Raw genomic sequence first — 18,557 nt, 5'->3', positions numbered from 1 at the left:
ACCTACCAAGCCTTGATTAAGCATTCCCTATAAATTGAATATAAATCAGGAATTCGGGCAATAAAGAATCTGTTTTACAAACCCCCAATGGTGTATTCATACTAGAAGGAATCTAGAACTTTAGAATGCTAGACACCAGAAAAGAGTGAACTTGATTTATGAACTGTACATTGACGTAATAATTGAATGCTTCATTGACGCAATAATTGAATGTAGAAATGGTAACTAAAAGTTGCAACAAGATCAAATTGTCTAGTTTGCTAAGAAGCCCTTAGCCCTCAGAGCATCAAAGGACATAAAGAACTCAAGTGGAAGAAATGGCCGTTCAATGGATATGACTTACCAAGTGCCAGTTTGTACTAATTCCAATACATTCAAAAAAAAAGTTCCGACATTCACTGTGAAGCTTGACTCCTGAACGATTTCCGGCATCATCTCAATTTGATCTGAATATTTACCCAATCTCCAAAAGGTCCTCACTATAATTCAATGGCAAAGATCCCTCTGAATCTTTCGTACAGATTTGACGTATAGGCCTTTCCTAACCATTAGAGGAAATATAATGACCATAACAATGTTTATCTCCTTCTCTAATTATAAGAAAATAGCATGCAGGACACTGAGGATGAAGTATAGGCTAAGAGTTTAAAGCTTTCAGAAGTTCTCCCCTCTTCAAAAGCAGCATCCGACCTATAGCATTGGCTGCCACATAGGCGATTGCGTTCCTCAAACTTTAATCCTGTGAATCTAATTACTTATATCAGGAAGATATCCCATATCTTTTAGAACACAAGTCAGATCTTCAATCAACTGATATGACTCCACAGTTTTCTCCATAAATAAAAAGTGAGCCTCTGATAGGTTGTTAATTGTTGGTTATTTTATTGTTAATTTTCCCTTTATCCTTACCAAATATTGTTTTAATTATTAATATTTACTTATATTTGGTATTGGACTCAATTTCAGGAAGTGGAACAGAAAATTACAAAAAATGAGGGACTTTCCACTATACAATTGAGACTTCAAACAGTTGGACCCCATATGGTGCTACAAGGAAGCCTTTTTCGGTTGCTGGCCCACAAGGAGAAGAAGAAAACTCCTTTTCTTTGTGCTGATGGGAGTCTTTGACCAGCAATAGGAAACTAAACAAGGAGGAATTTCGGCAGAGCCTCAATTCTTTGGCTCTTGGACTCCTTAGTCGGCGGGGACCACTGGATAGCAGGAAGTCATTTTCCCTTTGGCTTTAAAAGGACGAACGTGCAGAAGTTTTCCTTACGAATAGTTAGAGCTTAGTTTTTTTAGTTTCTTTTTCCCATCGGAGAACATTAGAAAGCTCCGATTGTTTTATTTTCTTGCACAGCTGGTTCTCCATTAATGGAGAACTAGCTTCTCAATTCTAGTGAAGGGGACAACTGAAGACTTGGTTCAACAATTACTGTGAGATCGAAATTATTTTAATCGCTTCCTCATTTATTGGTATTTATGTGTTTCCTGTTTTTAATTGTTATAGTCCTTATGTATGATTGATTAGTGCGCAATAATTAATTATTCATATAGGCTATTTTGCTAAATAGAGGTAATTGAATCCGTAATTGTTCGTTATCTCTATCTTAGTAGCAACTGGCGTAATTGGGTTTATGTCAGGGGAGCATATGATCTAGTTTAAACAAACCCTCGTAGCGTATTTGTTAGTTAGGATTGGGCCTTTCTAATTATTAATGCAATCTAGAAATTAAATCCTACGGTCGTACCTAGGGTTGTTTTTGGGTTAGAGGAATAGCTAACGGTCGTACCTTAGCTATCGATAAATTAAGGAAGGGTTGGTTGTTTATCGCGTGCATGACAACTATAACCAATCTATTAATAAATGTTGGAATTATTTTTGCATCAATGATCAGTGCATGAACCATTTCTGAAGTATACCCTTGACTAGATTTTCTCATAGTTATTTTTTTTAATTAATTATTTTCTGCAGTTAATTTATTTAGTTAGCATTTAATCCAAAACCCCCCATACTTTGGACTCTAGAAGAAACGAATTATCCCCAGTCCCTGTGGATTCGACCCTACTCACCGCTATATACAAAATCTGTATTTTTCTCGAGTAGGTATTTATTATTGCACAGGTTCGGCACCTGTCAATTTTTGGCGCCGTTGCCGGGGACTGGTGTCAGATTAATTTGTCTCTTTTTGAGTTCATCTTGTTTTTATTTTTATTTGTTTATTTCTCTCTTATTTTTTTTATATAGTTTATGGCTTCTAACACTCCGTATTTTGGTGATAGACTGGATTTTGTTTTCAGGGAAGACAATGAGGCTAGTTTTTTTGCTAAGTTTGCTTATTCAGAGGCACTAAACTCTATTAGAGAAAGAATGGCTGCTGCAACCTGTAAAATTTGTTATGCCAGAGATCATTCAACCGGTATGTGCCCCGAATGTCAAGATAATCTGAGTGCCCCACCCAATAATTATGGAGATTTTTCACCCTGGTCTCAAACGTGGTATAATCCTAATCCAAACGGGTATGATCAAGGATGGTGGGATAACTCCAGTTATAATTATACGACAGGGCCAATGAATTTTCAGCCGTATGAGTCTCAAGAATCATCATCTATGTCAGGTATGTCTCTTGAAGAAATAGTTGAATCAATAGCTATTAATACATATCAATTCCAACAGGATACACAAAGGAGAAATGAGATGATGAATGAGGCAATGAGTAATCTGGAAGATCAAATGTGTCTATTGACATCCAGAATAAATCGATTGGCTTCTCAATTTGAAGAATTGCCCTCGAAAACCATTGTTGAAAATGAGAGTGCAATTCGCCTGACTAGTGATGAGGAGCTGCAAGATTTTCAAGAAGAGAGATGTACAGATGCAGTTGAAAAAGAAGCCGAAAAGGAAGAAATGGAACTCCAACAGCAACCCATTCAAGTGAAAGAATCCAGTGAAGAATCATCAAATGTGGTGACACCATCTCCATTCCCTAATCCGTATTTTCTTAACTCTGACTCTATGATTTCTGTTAATGAGATTGATTTTGTTATACCGGAAGTTCTTGAGTCTCATGGCAGGAATGAGTTAAGAGTAGTTATGGTCAAATATCTTGAACCGTTGAATGCTCTTGATGGAGGAGTGGATGAAGAATTGCGATCAATGTTTGATTATTTTGTGCCATCAACTAGTCCATGGAAGCACGTAGCTCGTGTGTTCAAAGATTACTCCATCTATGAGGGTTACCAGGATCACATTGAAGATGAAGCATTGAAACGAGCCACAAGATTTTATCCTCCATGAGCAAAACATGATAATGTCTAGCCAAAGACATTAAAGAAAGGCGCTTTTTGGGAGGCAACCCAAATATTGGTTTTATTATTTTTAGTTGTTCAATTCTTTCGTTCTATTGTTTCTCATTTGGATAGTAGTTGGTCTTGATATTTTTCTCCACTGTGATCAGGAAGTGAAATCTTGGCGTGCCCACGCGGTGTTTAGGTCTCCTGAGATCAGAGGACGAACACCAATCTTGGCGTGCCCACGCGGTGTTTGGGTCCCCTGAGATCAGTGGATGTTTTGTAATCTTGGCATGCCCACGCGGTGTTTGACGACCCAAAACATGAAAAAAAAAAAGTTTCAAAATTTCGCATTGAGAAAATTCAAAAATTCAAAAGGCATTTTTCTTTTTCTTCAAAAATTCAAATTTTGGAATTTCAAATTCAGGAAAAAATTTGAAAAAAAAAAACATTGAGAAAAAAAAAACCCAAAAAGAAAAAAATTAAGATTCCAAAAAAAAAAAAAAAAAAAACTATTTTTTTTCTCTTTTCTTTTTCTCTCTTTTTCTTTTTCTCTTTTCTTTTTCTTTCTTTTTTTTTTTTCTTTTTTCTTTCCTTCTTTTCTTCTTCTTTCCCGCTGCACCTGTTGCCCTTTTCCCTCTTTTCTTCATTCGGCAACACCTCCGTCCGCCGCTCTCCACCTCGCAAACCGCCATTTACATCTGCCTCTAGCCGCGCGCCGCCTACACCCCCCATATCTCTCTCCTCACGCGTTCGACCAGCCTCGCCTCACGCGACCGTCGATCGGCCAGCCAGCCCGCGAGCCCGTTGCGCCATCTCCACCTGCGCGCTCCAGCCGCCACCATTTCGCCGCTGCCTCCCGCGCTCATCTCTCATCTCCACCTGCGCGCTCCAGCTCGCGCGGCCACCACTAGCTCTACCTCGCGCGCGCGTCACTCAAACAGACCACCGCCGTGCGGTCAACCTCAGCCACCACCAGCTCTGCTACCTCGTGCGCCACCAGCGGCTGACCACCAGACGCGCCACCCCCACCTCGTCTCCCTCTCTCTCCCGCGGCCATCATCAGCTTTGCCTCACCTCTCGCCAAACTCCAGCAGCTCCGCGCACATCTCCTCCATTGCCGTGCGTCACCACCTGCCCAAAATTGGCAGGTGGAGGTATTCCAATACCCACCTTGATTAGTATTTATCTAGTCCTTAAATTGCTGGAATTTGCGTTTTTGTTTCTTGGGTTTCTTGATGGATAACGCAGGAGGTGATTTGGGCATTTTCTGGGGTTAATTTTAGGGTGGAATTACGTTTCTTTACTGCTCCATTTGGGCGTATTTCCTGATAATGATTACATTGTTGAATATTGATTTGGTTTTACCTGCTTGAGGCCTCTATTTTTCATCTGTGTGGATTGAATTTGGGTTGGCCATTTGATTTACTTTCTCCTTGAGCATTTACCAGTGGTACTGGTAGCAGTAGTTTGCCTCAAATTTCTTAATCTTAAGTGCTTGACTGCCTAATTGACTACTGGGCTCTTGTGCTTAAAATGTTGCCCGAATTCTGCACTGTGATTGCTGGAATTCCCCCTCTCTTGGGTCATTTGCTATTTTTAGTAGGTTGAACTGTGTAATTGACTGTCCAATTGGAGACAGTTTTTGAGATTTTGGGTGGAGTTTTGTCCAACTGCTGAATTTGTTATTTTGAATAGCCACTAGCACCGCTCTTAGTTGTTCGAGTTGTTGTTTTGTTGCATTGTTGGGAGCTGTGCTTGGGTATGGTGGGTCCTTTTCTGCGTCCGTTTGTTGAATTAGGATATGAATGTGACTTTGCATTTGCTTATTGAAGTGGGTTGCCTCTAATTGCCTTATGTGGGAGTATTTTGTCTTGTTCATCTCAATTACTTAGTTCATTGGGGTACCTTTATGGCCTTTGGGTGCCTTAGGTGTGCATTTTATTGTTTGGTTTGGCCGCGTGATTTACTTCTTTTCTACATGTGCACCAGTGGTACTGGTTGAGGTGTTTGGCGTATAATTTATTCATCACATGTGCACCAATGGTACTAGTTGTGTTGGTAATCTCGGACTGCTTTGTTTCTACATCTGACTGAATTGGGACCACAAGTGCTTATTGATTGCCATTGCTATAAGTGTTGGGGTGTATGTATGACCTCTGGGTGATTGAAGTGTGCATTTTGTTCATTAGGTTGGCTTTAATTGTTCTTGCTTTGAATTTCCAGCTTTCATTATTTGTTGGCAATTGTAGTCTCTTGTTGCTTAGAGTGATATCTAGAGTCCATGGTGAAGCCACGAATGGCACTAGTTCCAGATGCGAGTTGAGAGACTAGAGACTTGGATGACCCACATTGACGTCAACCTGCATAACCTGACGCAGAATTTATGCACCATGCAGGCCTTGATCCACAATTTCCACTTGAACCACCCCTGTTTTGATGACTTCAGGGAAGTACCATTGCCCCTCTCCTTCCTTCTACTTTTACATTAGCACATTGAGGGCAATGTGTGAATTAGGTGTGGGGGGGGATCGTTGTGGTGCTAGTATTTTTGTTTTTAGTTTCTAGGGGCTAGGGATCGTTGTGGTGCTAGTATTTTTGTTTTTAGTTTCTAGGGGCTTTTCCTTTATTTTTTTAGTTAGTTTTTGCCTATCTCTCATTTATTTTATTTTTTTATTTTTTTTCTCTTTTCTTTTTCTTTCTAGTGGTCAGTCTTCATATGAATACCAAGTTTTGATGCTGGATTATTGTCTCTAATTCTGTTATTGCCAAGTTTATTAATAAAAAGATATCAAGTTGATGTGGTTGAGTTCAAGAACATTTCTCTGGTGAATATCAGTAATGGCTTAACTTTTTCAATTTTTGGTTAACTTTTCTAGGCATAGGGAATGATTGTTGGCATTTTTCATGTGAATTGGTCCAGTTATTAATTTTAATTCTCCATGTTTGGAAATTTGAGACCGGTTGCTGTTATTTTTGTGTTATTTTTAGTTATTGTGCTATATGATTGTGAATAAGAGTTGACTGTACTCCGCTAGTGGTTACTACTGAGTAACCGGGGATCTTCACCTAAAGTGTCGATTCTCGCGTCAAAAGGTAGTAGTTACTATGAGTGCGTGGTCCTGTAGCGATTGGAGCTGAGTAACCGGGCTCCTCCATCTATCAAATGTTGGAGTTCGCGTCAAAAGGCTCTAAGGGCTATAGACTAAGTCTTTTGCTACTAAAAAAAAAAAAAAAAAAAACACAAAACAAAAAAAAAAAAAAAAAGAAGAAAAAAATAAAATAAAGATTGTGTTAGTATGTGAACAAGTCAGCTTGCCGGTTTGTGATCTTAATGTCGAGATTTTGATTAATAGCTGGACCATTTGCTGATAAATGTGAGCAACCATTCCTTTTTCTTAGATTAGTTTGCTTCAAATTGAAGGAGTTGGTGGTTTAGAGGCTAATCGGGGTGATTTTTCTTGGATGTTGACCTGTGATGCTTGATATTTATTTTTCTTGGACATCTTGGCAATACGGTAGTTGGAGCAATAGCCATTGTCGAATTTTTGGTGTTCAGTTGCTGTTCCCATGCTTGAGGGCAAGCATAATTTAGGTGTGGGGGAAATTGATAGGTTGTTAATTGTTGGTTATTTTATTGTTAATTTTCCCTTTATCCTTACCAAATATTGTTTTAATTATTAATATTTACTTATATTTGGTATTGGACTCAATTTCAGGAAGTGGAACAGAAAACTACAAAAAATGAGGGACTTTCCACTATACAATTGAGACTTCAAACAGTTGGGCCCCATATGGTGCTACAAGGAAGCCTTTTTCGGTTGCTGGCCCACAAGGAGAAGAAGAAAACTCCTTTTCTTTGTGCTGATGGGAGTCTTTGACCAGCAATAGGAAACTAAACAAGGAGGAATTTCGGCAGAGCCTCAATTCTTTGGCTCTTGGACTCCTTAGTCGGCGGGGACCACTGGATAGCAGGAAGTCATTTTCCCTTTGGCTTTAAAAGGACGAACGTGCAGAAGTTTTCCTTACGAATAGTTAGAGCTTAGTTTTTTTAGTTTCTTTTTCCCATCGGAGAACATTAGAAAGCTCCGATTGTTTTATTTTCTTGCACAGCTGGTTCTCCATTAATGGAGAACTAGCTTCTCAATTCTAGTGAAGGGGACAACTGAAGACTTGGTTCAACAATTACTGTGAGATCGAAATTATTTTAATCGCTTCCTCATTTATTGGTATTTATGTGTTTCCTGTTTTTAATTGTTATAGTCCTTATGTATGATTGATTAGTGCGCAATAATTAATTATTCATATAGGCTATTTTGCTAAATAGAGGTAATTGAATCCGTAATTGTTCGTTATCTCTATCTTAGTAGCAACTGGCGTAATTGGGTTTATGTCAGGGGAGCATATGATCTAGTTTAAACAAACCCTCGTAGCGTATTTGTTAGTTAGGATTGGACCTTTCTAATTATTAATGCAATCTAGAAATTAAATCCTACGGTCGTACCTAGGGTTGTTTTTGGGTTAGAGGAATAGCTAACGGTCGTACCTTAGCTATCGATAAATTAAGGAAGGGTTGGTTGTTTATCGCGTGCATGGCAACTATAACCAATCTATTAATAAATGTTGGAATTATTTTTGCATCAATGATCAGTGCATGAACCATTTCTGAAGTATACCCTTGACTAGATTTTCTCATAGTTATTTTTTTTAATTAATTATTTTCTGCAGTTAATTTATTTAGTTAGCATTTAATCCAAAACCCCCCATACTTTGGACTCTAGAAGAAACGAATTATCCCCAGTCCCTGTGGATTCGACCCTACTCACCGCTATATACAAAATCTGTATTTTTCTCGAGTAGGTATTTATTATTGCACAGGTTCGGCACCTGTCAGCCTCCCTTTGAATTTCAATCATGCAATGACCAGGCTCCTTCTTGACACCAGATTCATTCATCACACTACTAATCTCAGCCACATTATCCCACGACGAAATAGAAGCAGAAGCATTTGACAAGACAACATACTTTACCAAGTCCATATTTCCATGAATTTTACAAGCTCCAAGTAAAGCACCCCATACAACTGGCTGAACAGATCATAAGCATCGGTTAACCTGCCAGCAGGCCCTAACAGATCAACCATAGATGCATAATGTTTTCCCTTTGGCTGAATTCCATAATCTCTAGTCATTCAGGTGAAGTACTCCCAGCCTTTGTTCACCAAACCCTCCATGGCTACAAGCAGCAAGAACTACAAGAAATGTAACATGATGTCCATATCCAGATATTAAAGCCTTCATCTAACATCATGTGAAAGGATTCTATAACCTCTACCACTCTTCCATGGTGTCCATATCCAGATACTAAAGCGTAACAAAATTTCTATCTAAAAACTTCTCACATACAAGATGCCCTTCAGAGAGACTACTTCACTTGAAGTACATATCCACGAGGGTACTATTAACTACAAGATTTCCACTAATTTGGAACTTGATCCACAGAGCATGGGCTTGCCTGCCCTGTTCTAGGATTGCTAAAGAAGCACAAGCCCCAAAGACTGATGCAAAAGTATAGTGGTCTGGTATCAAACCATTTTTTCTCATCTTATGGAACATGCTCAAGCCCACCTCTTCCAACCCTTCTGCACATAGCCTACACATAGCCTGCACATGCTTTTCATTAAAATGTCCCGCCTTTGCATATAAAGTCAACAATTTAACATTTAGATATTCATTGGGAACACATCCAGTGATTATCATTTGCCAATGGATTTTTTCCCATACAGTCTTGCAAAAGAAGAGAATAAGTTTCCCATTCTACTTGAACCCGTGCATGGCATAACATCCGAACAGCTTCCAGTTCTCTTCCTGACAAACAGAGATCCTTCAAAGTCTCATCCAAGTGAAAGGTAATCTCTCTAGCATCAGCTTGAAAACTGGGAATGTCATCAACGATGATTTAATTTGACAGCTAGAACAACTCTATTTCCCCCGTTCTTCTTCAGAGAAGAGGAACAGGATGTGGAAAAAAATTTCCATTCTAGTTGTATTAATACCAGTAATTACAATCACATAATATGCTCAAGCTTTTTTTTTTTTTTTTTGAAAACCCCTCCAAGAGTCTTACAAAAGGCAGTTAGTCATTTATGATACATAAAAACACTCGCTATTTGACTCTCATGGCCTACATTGATACCATTTACTTCAGCTATAGAAACAATTATATACTTGCATCAATCCCTTATGCAGACCCCACATTAAAAAAAGGTTTTAGTGTACTAATACGGCAAATTATCAATGTGGCTCTTGCCCAAGCACGTGTAACCGAACCAATTTAAACTTGTATTCATCCTCAGCACAGAACCCACATAAATTAGTACAAGTTATACAGAAAGAAAGGAAATTAAAATACATATTTTTGCTGTACTAATACAGAATATTTATTTTTTAATGTATTACCCACTCCTCATAAATATTTACCAAACACCTATTATTGTAATTATACCTTGGACTAAAACCTATACTAAATTTTTAGAAATGAATTTGATTACAATTCCGATTCCTAGACTCGAGGCAAACGCCTGATGAGAAACAAAACTCTGCTGAGAGCAGTACATGTTCATCTACTACAATTCTCTAGTCCATTCACGTGCCTGTCCGTAAATCAAATAAATAAATTAGGATTCAATTAATTTATCAATTTTTGTCTCAACAAATTATTATCGTTAAAATAATGCAATTATTTGGATTACAACAACTATTAAAAAAATGTACTTTAATATTTTAAAAGGTATCGGCTAATGAAACTTGTACTTTCACTTTTTACATTTTCATTGACATTTTGTTTGACTGGTGGAGTTGACACCTGCCAACCAAAGCTTTTTTGCAAACCTTAATTGTATGCTACATTAAATTACATTGCCTACTGTGGATCCAAAATTTTAATTGTTTTGTTTTGTTAATCTTATCAGGAGAAGCTAAGAGCCAACCCTTTTTTTTCCCGCCTTAACACCTGCAGGTCGCATTTCGCAAATGAAAGGGCCCACCCTTTTCCCTCTTTAATTTTCAATTATTTTTTGTCCCGAAGAAAATTAGGTGGAATGCGACCAACCCGATGGTCGAATTCTCCAATGCGATTCCCTCTTGTACCTGAACCACTCGCAAATTACCCCTTTCTTGGCGGATGAAAACTGCTTTTCATCACAAACGAAAAGGTTGGCTGGTTTGAGATCGAGGTGCAGTTATTTGAAGGTCAAATTGTGAATTTCTTTCATTATGTGATGAGCGACGAATAGGGATAATTAATTTCTTTTATTTTTAAGGAATTCTTAAACAGAAGAAAGTATTGGAGGGACGCTGTACTTGTTATCGAATAGAATGAAATGGGCCTTTCCCATGAACCCTATTGACGAATGTTCATGGCATACCACTAGTGACTTGCCTAAGAGTTTAGGCCTCAGGCCTGCAGCATGAGTCCTTATGGTTAAAATTATGTAACTGGCCACTCTTGATGGCAATATTTTTTATGATTGATATCACTTGATAATGATAAGGATAAACAACCTAATATAATCTATATAGACGGACTTTATGAGCAAGAGAAATAGAAGGAATTCTTGACTACCTTGTTTTGTTGAATTTTTTGTCGAGACAAAACTAATTCATGCCTTTGTTGCTGATTTGTTGACTAAATCTTGTATATTTTCCATACTAATACTTTACTTTTACCTTACCATCCAAAATAAAAAATTACTTTTTTCCTCCAAATTTATATGGTTATACTTATAATTTGATAGCTTTATAGAGCTAACCGTATCCTTTATATGTAGCTGTGTAAAGGGCAAAAAATATGGTCATTGCAGTTTGCACTAGTTGCTGTAAAGATGATTGTTAATTTAGGTTGTTGTTGCTACATCTTTTTGAATTTTACTTATACCCTCTGACTTTTATTATTGTTTCATTCTTTACTAATACAACTTGAGGACAATTACAAAAGGATATGTATGAACCAAAATTATTATCTCACTACTCAAAATACTCTTCTAATGGTACTTATTTTTGACGTGGACTAATTTTGCTATAAAAATCTTGAGAGTTTAAGAGAAGTTAGTGCAATTTTCAAAACCTCAGGAAAGGTTTGCAAAGAAATACGCGACCTTACTTTTGCCTTTATTCTTCTGTGTAAGGTTTACGCCAATGTTGCTTGATTCCCAATAACTGGAATATGAACATCAGTCGTTAAAATAGATCGAGAGAATGCCGTATTGTTTAATTGAGTGTGCATCAAAGTAACGAATCTTTTATGCCATTTAATGTATAAATACCTAAACTTAATTGTACTTCATCCACTGTCTCACAAATTAAATTGCGAGTAAGGCTTCTTTTTTAAATGATAAATATATAGTCTGAATTAACTGAAATAAATGTTAATTATGACATGATATTGATCGTTAAACTTGTATGATGAATTTAGTACACAATAAAATTTGGCTCATGAGCATATATTTAGGTGAAATGTGATTATTAGCCTGGCATGTAAAAATGAAATTAACGTGGATATGGAAAAGGGGAAAAGCATCGTAAAAAGAAGGCTAGAAGAAGATCCCTTCATTGTTCAATAGGAAATGAATACTTTAATGGTGGAAGCTTTCCATCTCATTTCTACAGCTCGGAATTTTTGTTCGAAAGTCATGCAAGTGATTATGAGATTATGGTTGAAGCAAATTCATATAAGAGGGAAACCTTGAATGCACGATTGAAATATTCATCAAGTCAGTTATGCATTTCATTCACAGTATCAAACTCGACAAAGAATTGCTTTGCTGCAAAGCATAGTAAGTAATCCAAAGTTAGCTTCTAAATTTTTTTTTCAATTTGAAAAAAAAAAGAAAAAAGAAAAAGTTTAGTAGTGAAATGGAATCGTTAAGAAAGAAAATATATATGTATATGTGTGTGTGTGTGTGTGTGTGTGTGTGTGTATATATATATATAAACCTCAAGCTGCTTTTGCTACATTGAAATCCTAAGCAATTGTTAGTTTTAGCATAAAAATTTCAAGAATTACAATTGAAAATTTTTAATATCAATTTTCAATTATACTAAAAATGTTAAAATTCTATGTAAATCAACATATAATATAGTAGAACAAATAAAACAAAAGTAATAAAACATATCATGTCCTATAAATTAATCATGGGTAACTAAGTCAAATTTCTATTAATTATATTCTAATTTGACATTTAAATAATGGTTATAATAAATACTAGAAAATGAATGAATATTCCACTCTAACCTGTGTACTAGACACTCTAGAATGATAATTTTTTTTCCCTACCATTTCAGATGCAAAGATCTTTCCATTATGAGCATTCTCACACATGAAATGAGAGGTTAGAGTATCCAATGGGCACTTGTTAAAATGTTTAAAAAGAAATTCTTAACAAATAAAAACAAAAACAACCCTTTAACAGATATCATACTATTGTTATATGACCTTTTTATATAAATCACCTATAAAGTATAGCGTAGATACTTTATGACAAATAACATTATCCAAAAGAAAAAAAAAAGAAAAAGATACGATAAGAAATCATGGGCGCACGATGCATTTTAGTCACTTTTCATATTTAATTACGTTTCATTTTGGGAAAATTGACACTTGCTGTCTCAATTAAACTTTGTATTCAAAAACTTGCAGTTCGTTTGTAAATATAAAAATTTGGACAATTTGTTTTACACTTTTTCACATGTTTTACGCTTTTCAATTAATTCAACAACAAAAAAGAGGGATACACAACTTTGCTTTTCTCTTTATTCTTGTGTGCAAGGTTAACGTCAATGTTTTCTGATTCCAAACACTAGAATAAGGAATGTTTTATTCTTTAATTGAGTGCGCATCAAAGTAAGGAATTTTTTATGCCATCCAACCCATAAATGCCTGGACATCTTTGTTGTTTCTAATTCTAAACAAACAAACAGTTTTCCACTTCGAAATACACAAATTCTCAGCTAACAACCATAAGCAATGGCTGAATTGATTGTTCCAAAGATAATAGATGTATTGGGTGCTGTTGCCGTGAAGCAGTTTGGGGAGAAGGTCAACCTGGTGATGGGCGTTGAAGAGGAGGTGGCAAATATCTCCTCTAAGTTGGCAACCATTGAAAAAGTGCTGCATGATGCAGAGAGACGAAGGCTGAAGGAGGAACCTGTGGGAATTTGGCTCGAAAAGCTGGAAGACATAACATATGAGATGGATGATGTGCTGGACGAATGGAACTTCAAGATTCACAGAGCAAAGAATGAGGGAACTCATCAGAATGCCAGAATTCAGCCAACATTGTGGATCAAGGTTCGTTCCCTCATCCCATCCCTTTGTTCTTGTCTCAAACAAGTTCCTGTGCGTAGTGATATAGCCCAGAAAATAAAGAAAATAAATGAACAGCTAGAATTAACTTTGAAAGAGGCAGATCAATTCAAGTTTATTTCAAGTGGGGGGATCCCTGATTCTCAAGATTTTAAGCGAATTATGAGTACCTCAATCATCGACGAATCAGAGATATATGGTCGAGAAGCTGATAAGAATGCTTTACTTGACCAAGTTTTGTCTAAGAGTAGTAGTCAAGGAAGAAAGGGGGTTCAAGTTATCTCTATAGTAGGGGTCGGGGGTAGTGGAAAGACCACACTTGCCCAGCTACTTTTCAATAATGATAAAGTGAAGAATCACTTTGAACTTAGAAATTGGATCTGTGTATCAGATCCTTTTGACCAGAAAAGGATTGCGAAAGCTATCCTTGAGAATGCTGGAAAAAGCTCTCAAGAATCAGAGTTGGATCCTTTGATCCAACGTATAAAAGAAACTTTTTCCGGCAAGAGATTCCTGCTTGTCCTAGATGATGTTTGGACAGAGGAAGATTCAAAGTTGAAACCTTTCAAAGACTCTCTTAAGGATGGGGCTTCCGGAAGTGTAATCTTGGTGACAACCAGGAGTCAAAGAGTGGCCAGAGTGATGGGATCGACTCATACTCATAGCTTGAGCCTGATCTCTGACTCCGATTGTTGGCTAATAATGCAAAGGATAGCATTTGATGGAAGATCAAAGGATAGCATTTGGGGGTGTAAGAAAGTGGAAAGCATTGGGGAAAAAATTGCGAAAAAGTGCAAGGGCTTGCCACTTGCTGCAAAGACTATGGGAAGCCTGTTACGGTTCAAAGATACCGTACAGCAGTGGCAGAATATTTTGGATAGTGAGATATGGCAATTGGAGGAAGCAACTATGGAACTTTTCCCTCTTTTGTATTTAAGCTATAACGAGTTGTCCCCGGAGCTGAAACATTGCTTCTCCTATTGTGCTGTCTTTCCCAAAGATCATTCGATATTTGTAGAAGAGCTTATTGGGATGTGGATAGCAGAAGGTTATGTTCGCCCAAGGCGAAGAGGTGAGCGCTTGGAACTGGTGGGCCGTGAGTACTTCGACAATTTGGCAATGCGTTCCTTTTTTCAAGAATTACGAAAAGTTGAGTTCTTTCTAGTTCATGATTTTACATTGTGCAAGATGCATGACATAGTACATGATTTTGCACAATTTCTCAGAAAAAATGAATTATGTCATGTACTTGATGGAATTGATTATGAACAAGGCATTGGAAGAAATTCATCTAGTGAAAGAGCACGTCATCTAACGTGGCTTGGCACTGAGAGGACGTTTAGTTCTCTAGTTGTTGATTTTGGAAGGCTCAGGAGCTTTTTTGCTCTTCCACGTGGAAGAGTAGTGCCCCAAGATTTGTTCTGCAGTTTGAAGTGCGTGAGGACCCTGGCTTTATGTGATTGTGAGATAGTTGAAATCCCAGCCAATATCGGAAGTTTGATTCATCTTCGGCACTTGGACTTAAGTTGGAATCCTTTCGTGACACTGCCAGAAGCTATATGTGATCTATATTATTTGGAAACTTTTGACATCACTATGTGTAGAAAGCTTTCATGCCTTTCTCAAAGGATTGAAGGCCTTGTACACTTGAGGCACCTTTTCAATTTTGGGACCTCTGAATCACTTCAAATTCCACAAGGACTCAGGAAGCTTACTTCACTTTGTACTTTGACTCAGTTCATCGCCAGGGGCAACTCTGATGATTTGGCAATTTTGAAGGACTTGAACCAACTGGAAAGATTGATCATTCATATTCATGGAGAAGTAGATTTTGGGAGTGCTGAACTTGGAAAGAAAAAAAACATGCGTGAAATGTCTTTGTTGTTTAGCAATAGGGTCCACTTTATAGAAACTCCAAGTTGCATTGAAAGCGAGGAACCACCTCCAAACTTGCAACAACTTGCGCTAACTCGCTGTCCAGGAAACGAGTTACCAAGTTGGCTTGTGACGACGTCTCTTGTCAATAACTTGACGAAGCTAATTATCAATGAGGCCTACAATATCTCATCCTTGCCTGCCTTGTGGAAGTTGTCGTCCCTAGAAGAACTTGGGCTCATTGGAGTGGGAAAGCTAGAATGTTTGAGTAAGGCATTCTTTGGAATTACAAAAGCAGTGCATGAGAATAGTCATGAAACTTTTGATGCATTGTCAAACTCTGAGCCATCATCCTTAACTGAAGCAGTAGCATTTCCGAATTTGAGAAAATTACGATTTTCTTACTTCCAAAATTGGACAAATTGGGAAGACTTAAGTGAAGATGATGAAGAACTTGCTATCTCTATCATGCCACATCTGGAGGAGCTAAAAATTCATGATTGTGAAAAGGTTGAAATTTTGCCACATCGCATCCTCGGAAGGATATCATCTCTCAAAACATTGGATATTCGGAATTGCTTCAAGTTGAGTGATCGTTACTCTAGTAAAACAGGAGATGACTGGATAAAGATATCACACATTCCTCGAGTTGACATATCTGATGAATATTAATCCGCTCAGGTATGGTTATTCACACATTTTATTTTTGATGTATCTATTCATCTTTCAAGTCAAATAATTACTACTTCTAGAATTACAACAAACTAAGGCCTACTTTGTAGAATATGACATGTGCTTAATAATGAATCAAGTGTTAACGTAGCCATAGGTATAATGAAAATATGAAATATTCATTAATAGTTTAGAGTGGGTTTTTTTATTGAGAAGATGTAAGTCATTAACTAGTAAATGTAACTTTAAATTTCTAACAATATCTAACTATAGCCTCTTGAGTTTGGAATTCCATTTATGTCTTTTGCTATCTTTTTTTTTTTTTTTTGCTTTTGTCCTTTGTTTTCTAGATAATACTCGTTGATGGCCCAAAATTGAAGCTACAGCAGGAGGCATTGGAGGATCAATCCCTACGGCAACTTTTCACTTAGGTGCATTTAAAATTCAAATAATTGCAAATATGGTTGAAGAGCCACATCCATATGCTTTGTTTAGAATCATTTGTTGAAACCGTTTGTATCCTTAACAATTTCCAGATTGACTTTCAAGTGTGACATAACCAGTCTTTGTTTCTTCAAATTATTATTGTCCTATTGTATGCAAGTTTGTGTAGATTTCTTTAAATTACTCCCATTTTTAACTCAAAAAGTAATTCATTTTGAATGATTGATACCTCACTGCTTAAGTAAGAAGCCCCTTTCCAAGCATTACTATTGTCTGTATTCTACTAAATTACATTGAGAGAAGGCTTCTTACAGGGGCCAAACCTAGTAGAGACAGAGAAATTCGTCAAATCACCCCTTTCAAATGGATCCAAACCAAAAAGAAAAACAGTAAAGGTTCTTTATTGATGACATTTGATTTAAACGGAACACAAACCAGATACTATCCACAAAGCAAACAATTCGCCAGATTGCAAATAAATACTCTATGGAGTAAAATGACAAGAAAATGAAGAGACAAGAAGAAAGCAAGTCAACAAAAGGAAATTGGCTTTTAGCTGTAAGCGTTGCTTTAGCACCTTTATTTTCGGATTTACCACCAGCTCGATTGAGAGCCTGCATTTATCATAATGTAACTTTAAGAAATGGGGTACCAATGGGAGAATTTATAGAATATTGGCAAGGATCAGGGCGACAATTTCCATTAGCATAGACATTTTTCCAAAAAACACCCACATGGTGATCATCATATACAGCAACATGACAATTGTATGATGAACTATTTTATGATTTTCTATGCAATAACTCCCATGAAAAGGGTATGGGAGATCAGAAAGGTCAACCAAGAGTTTTTCAATGAGTTGTGACAGGTGCCGAACCTGTGCAATAATAATAAATAAATCCTAACTACCACCTGAAACAGCTAATAATCAATTCGAGTACTGGAGCAGGGACTCTAGGTGTGCAATGGGTTACTTGATTCACCCTGTTCCCGAAGAGTTTGCTTAATCCGATATACCTGAATTAATTATTTAACTGAACTCCCTAACTAGTAGACAGTGGTAAGCAGGGTCGTCTCCTCAGGGACTGGAGAAATATTTGTTTCTTTTCAAATCAAGATTAATGGGGGGGGGTTTTGGTATCAAAAGCCAACCGAACAAATTAAATGCAGAAAATAATTAATTAAAAGAAATAATTAAGAGAAACTCTAGCCAAGGGTATACTTCAGAAATGGTTCAAGCACTGATCATTGATGCAAAAATAATTCCAACATTTATTAATAGATTGGTTATAGTTGTCTCGCACGCGCTAAACAACCAACCCTTCCTTAATTTATCGATAGCTAAGGTACGACCGTTAGCTATTTCTCTAACTCAAAAACAACCCTAGGTACGACCGTAGGATTTAATTTCCAGGTTACATTAATAATTAGAAAGGCCCAATCCTAACCAATAAACACGCTACGAGGGTTTATTTAAGCTAGATCATATATTCCCCTGACATAAACCCAATTATGCCAGTTGCTACTGGGATAGAGGCAACGAACAATTACGGATTCAGTTACCCCTATTTAGCAAAATAGCCTATATGAATAATTAATTATTGCGCACTAATCAATCATACACAAGAGCTATAACAGTTAAAAGCAGGAAACATATGAATACCAATAAATGGAGGAAACAATTAAAAACGGCTTAGATCTCACAGTACTCGGTGAACCAATTCGTCAGTTGCTCCCTCGGCTAGAATTAGCGGATTAGCCCTCCATTAATGAAGGACAAGCTACGCGGGGAGAATCAGGATACGTCGCTGTATCGGACCTTTTTCGTTTGGTCAAGAGCGGAAGTCCAGAACAAGAAGTTTTGATTTCTTGCACTTGTCTCCGAAAGCCCAAGCGTATGAAAGGCAGATTGC

General features: G+C 37.2%; 1 protein-coding gene and 1 pseudogene across 1 annotated transcript; one reads left to right on the top strand and one right to left on the bottom strand.

The window, feature by feature from the left end:
• Window positions 1-747: 747 nt before the first annotated feature.
• LOC113689055 (uncharacterized) overlaps window positions 748-18,557 on the bottom strand; it is a 188,844-nt pseudogene continuing 171,034 nt past the window's right edge.
• LOC113690105 (putative disease resistance protein RGA3) lies at window positions 13,230-16,804 on the top strand. The gene is made up of 2 exons (XM_027207924.2): window positions 13,230-16,209; window positions 16,551-16,804. Exon 1 carries the CDS (start codon window positions 13,315-13,317, stop codon window positions 16,198-16,200), a length of 2,886 nt encoding a protein of 961 aa, XP_027063725.2. The 5' UTR covers window positions 13,230-13,314; the 3' UTR covers window positions 16,201-16,209; window positions 16,551-16,804.

Source organism: Coffea arabica, chromosome 5c (genome assembly GCF_036785885.1).
Source record: "Coffea arabica cultivar ET-39 chromosome 5c, Coffea Arabica ET-39 HiFi, whole genome shotgun sequence".
Classification (NCBI taxonomy): Eukaryota; Viridiplantae; Streptophyta; class Magnoliopsida; order Gentianales; family Rubiaceae; genus Coffea; species Coffea arabica.
Note: the sequence above shows the minus strand (reverse complement) of the source record. Positions and strands in the feature narration are given on the sequence as shown.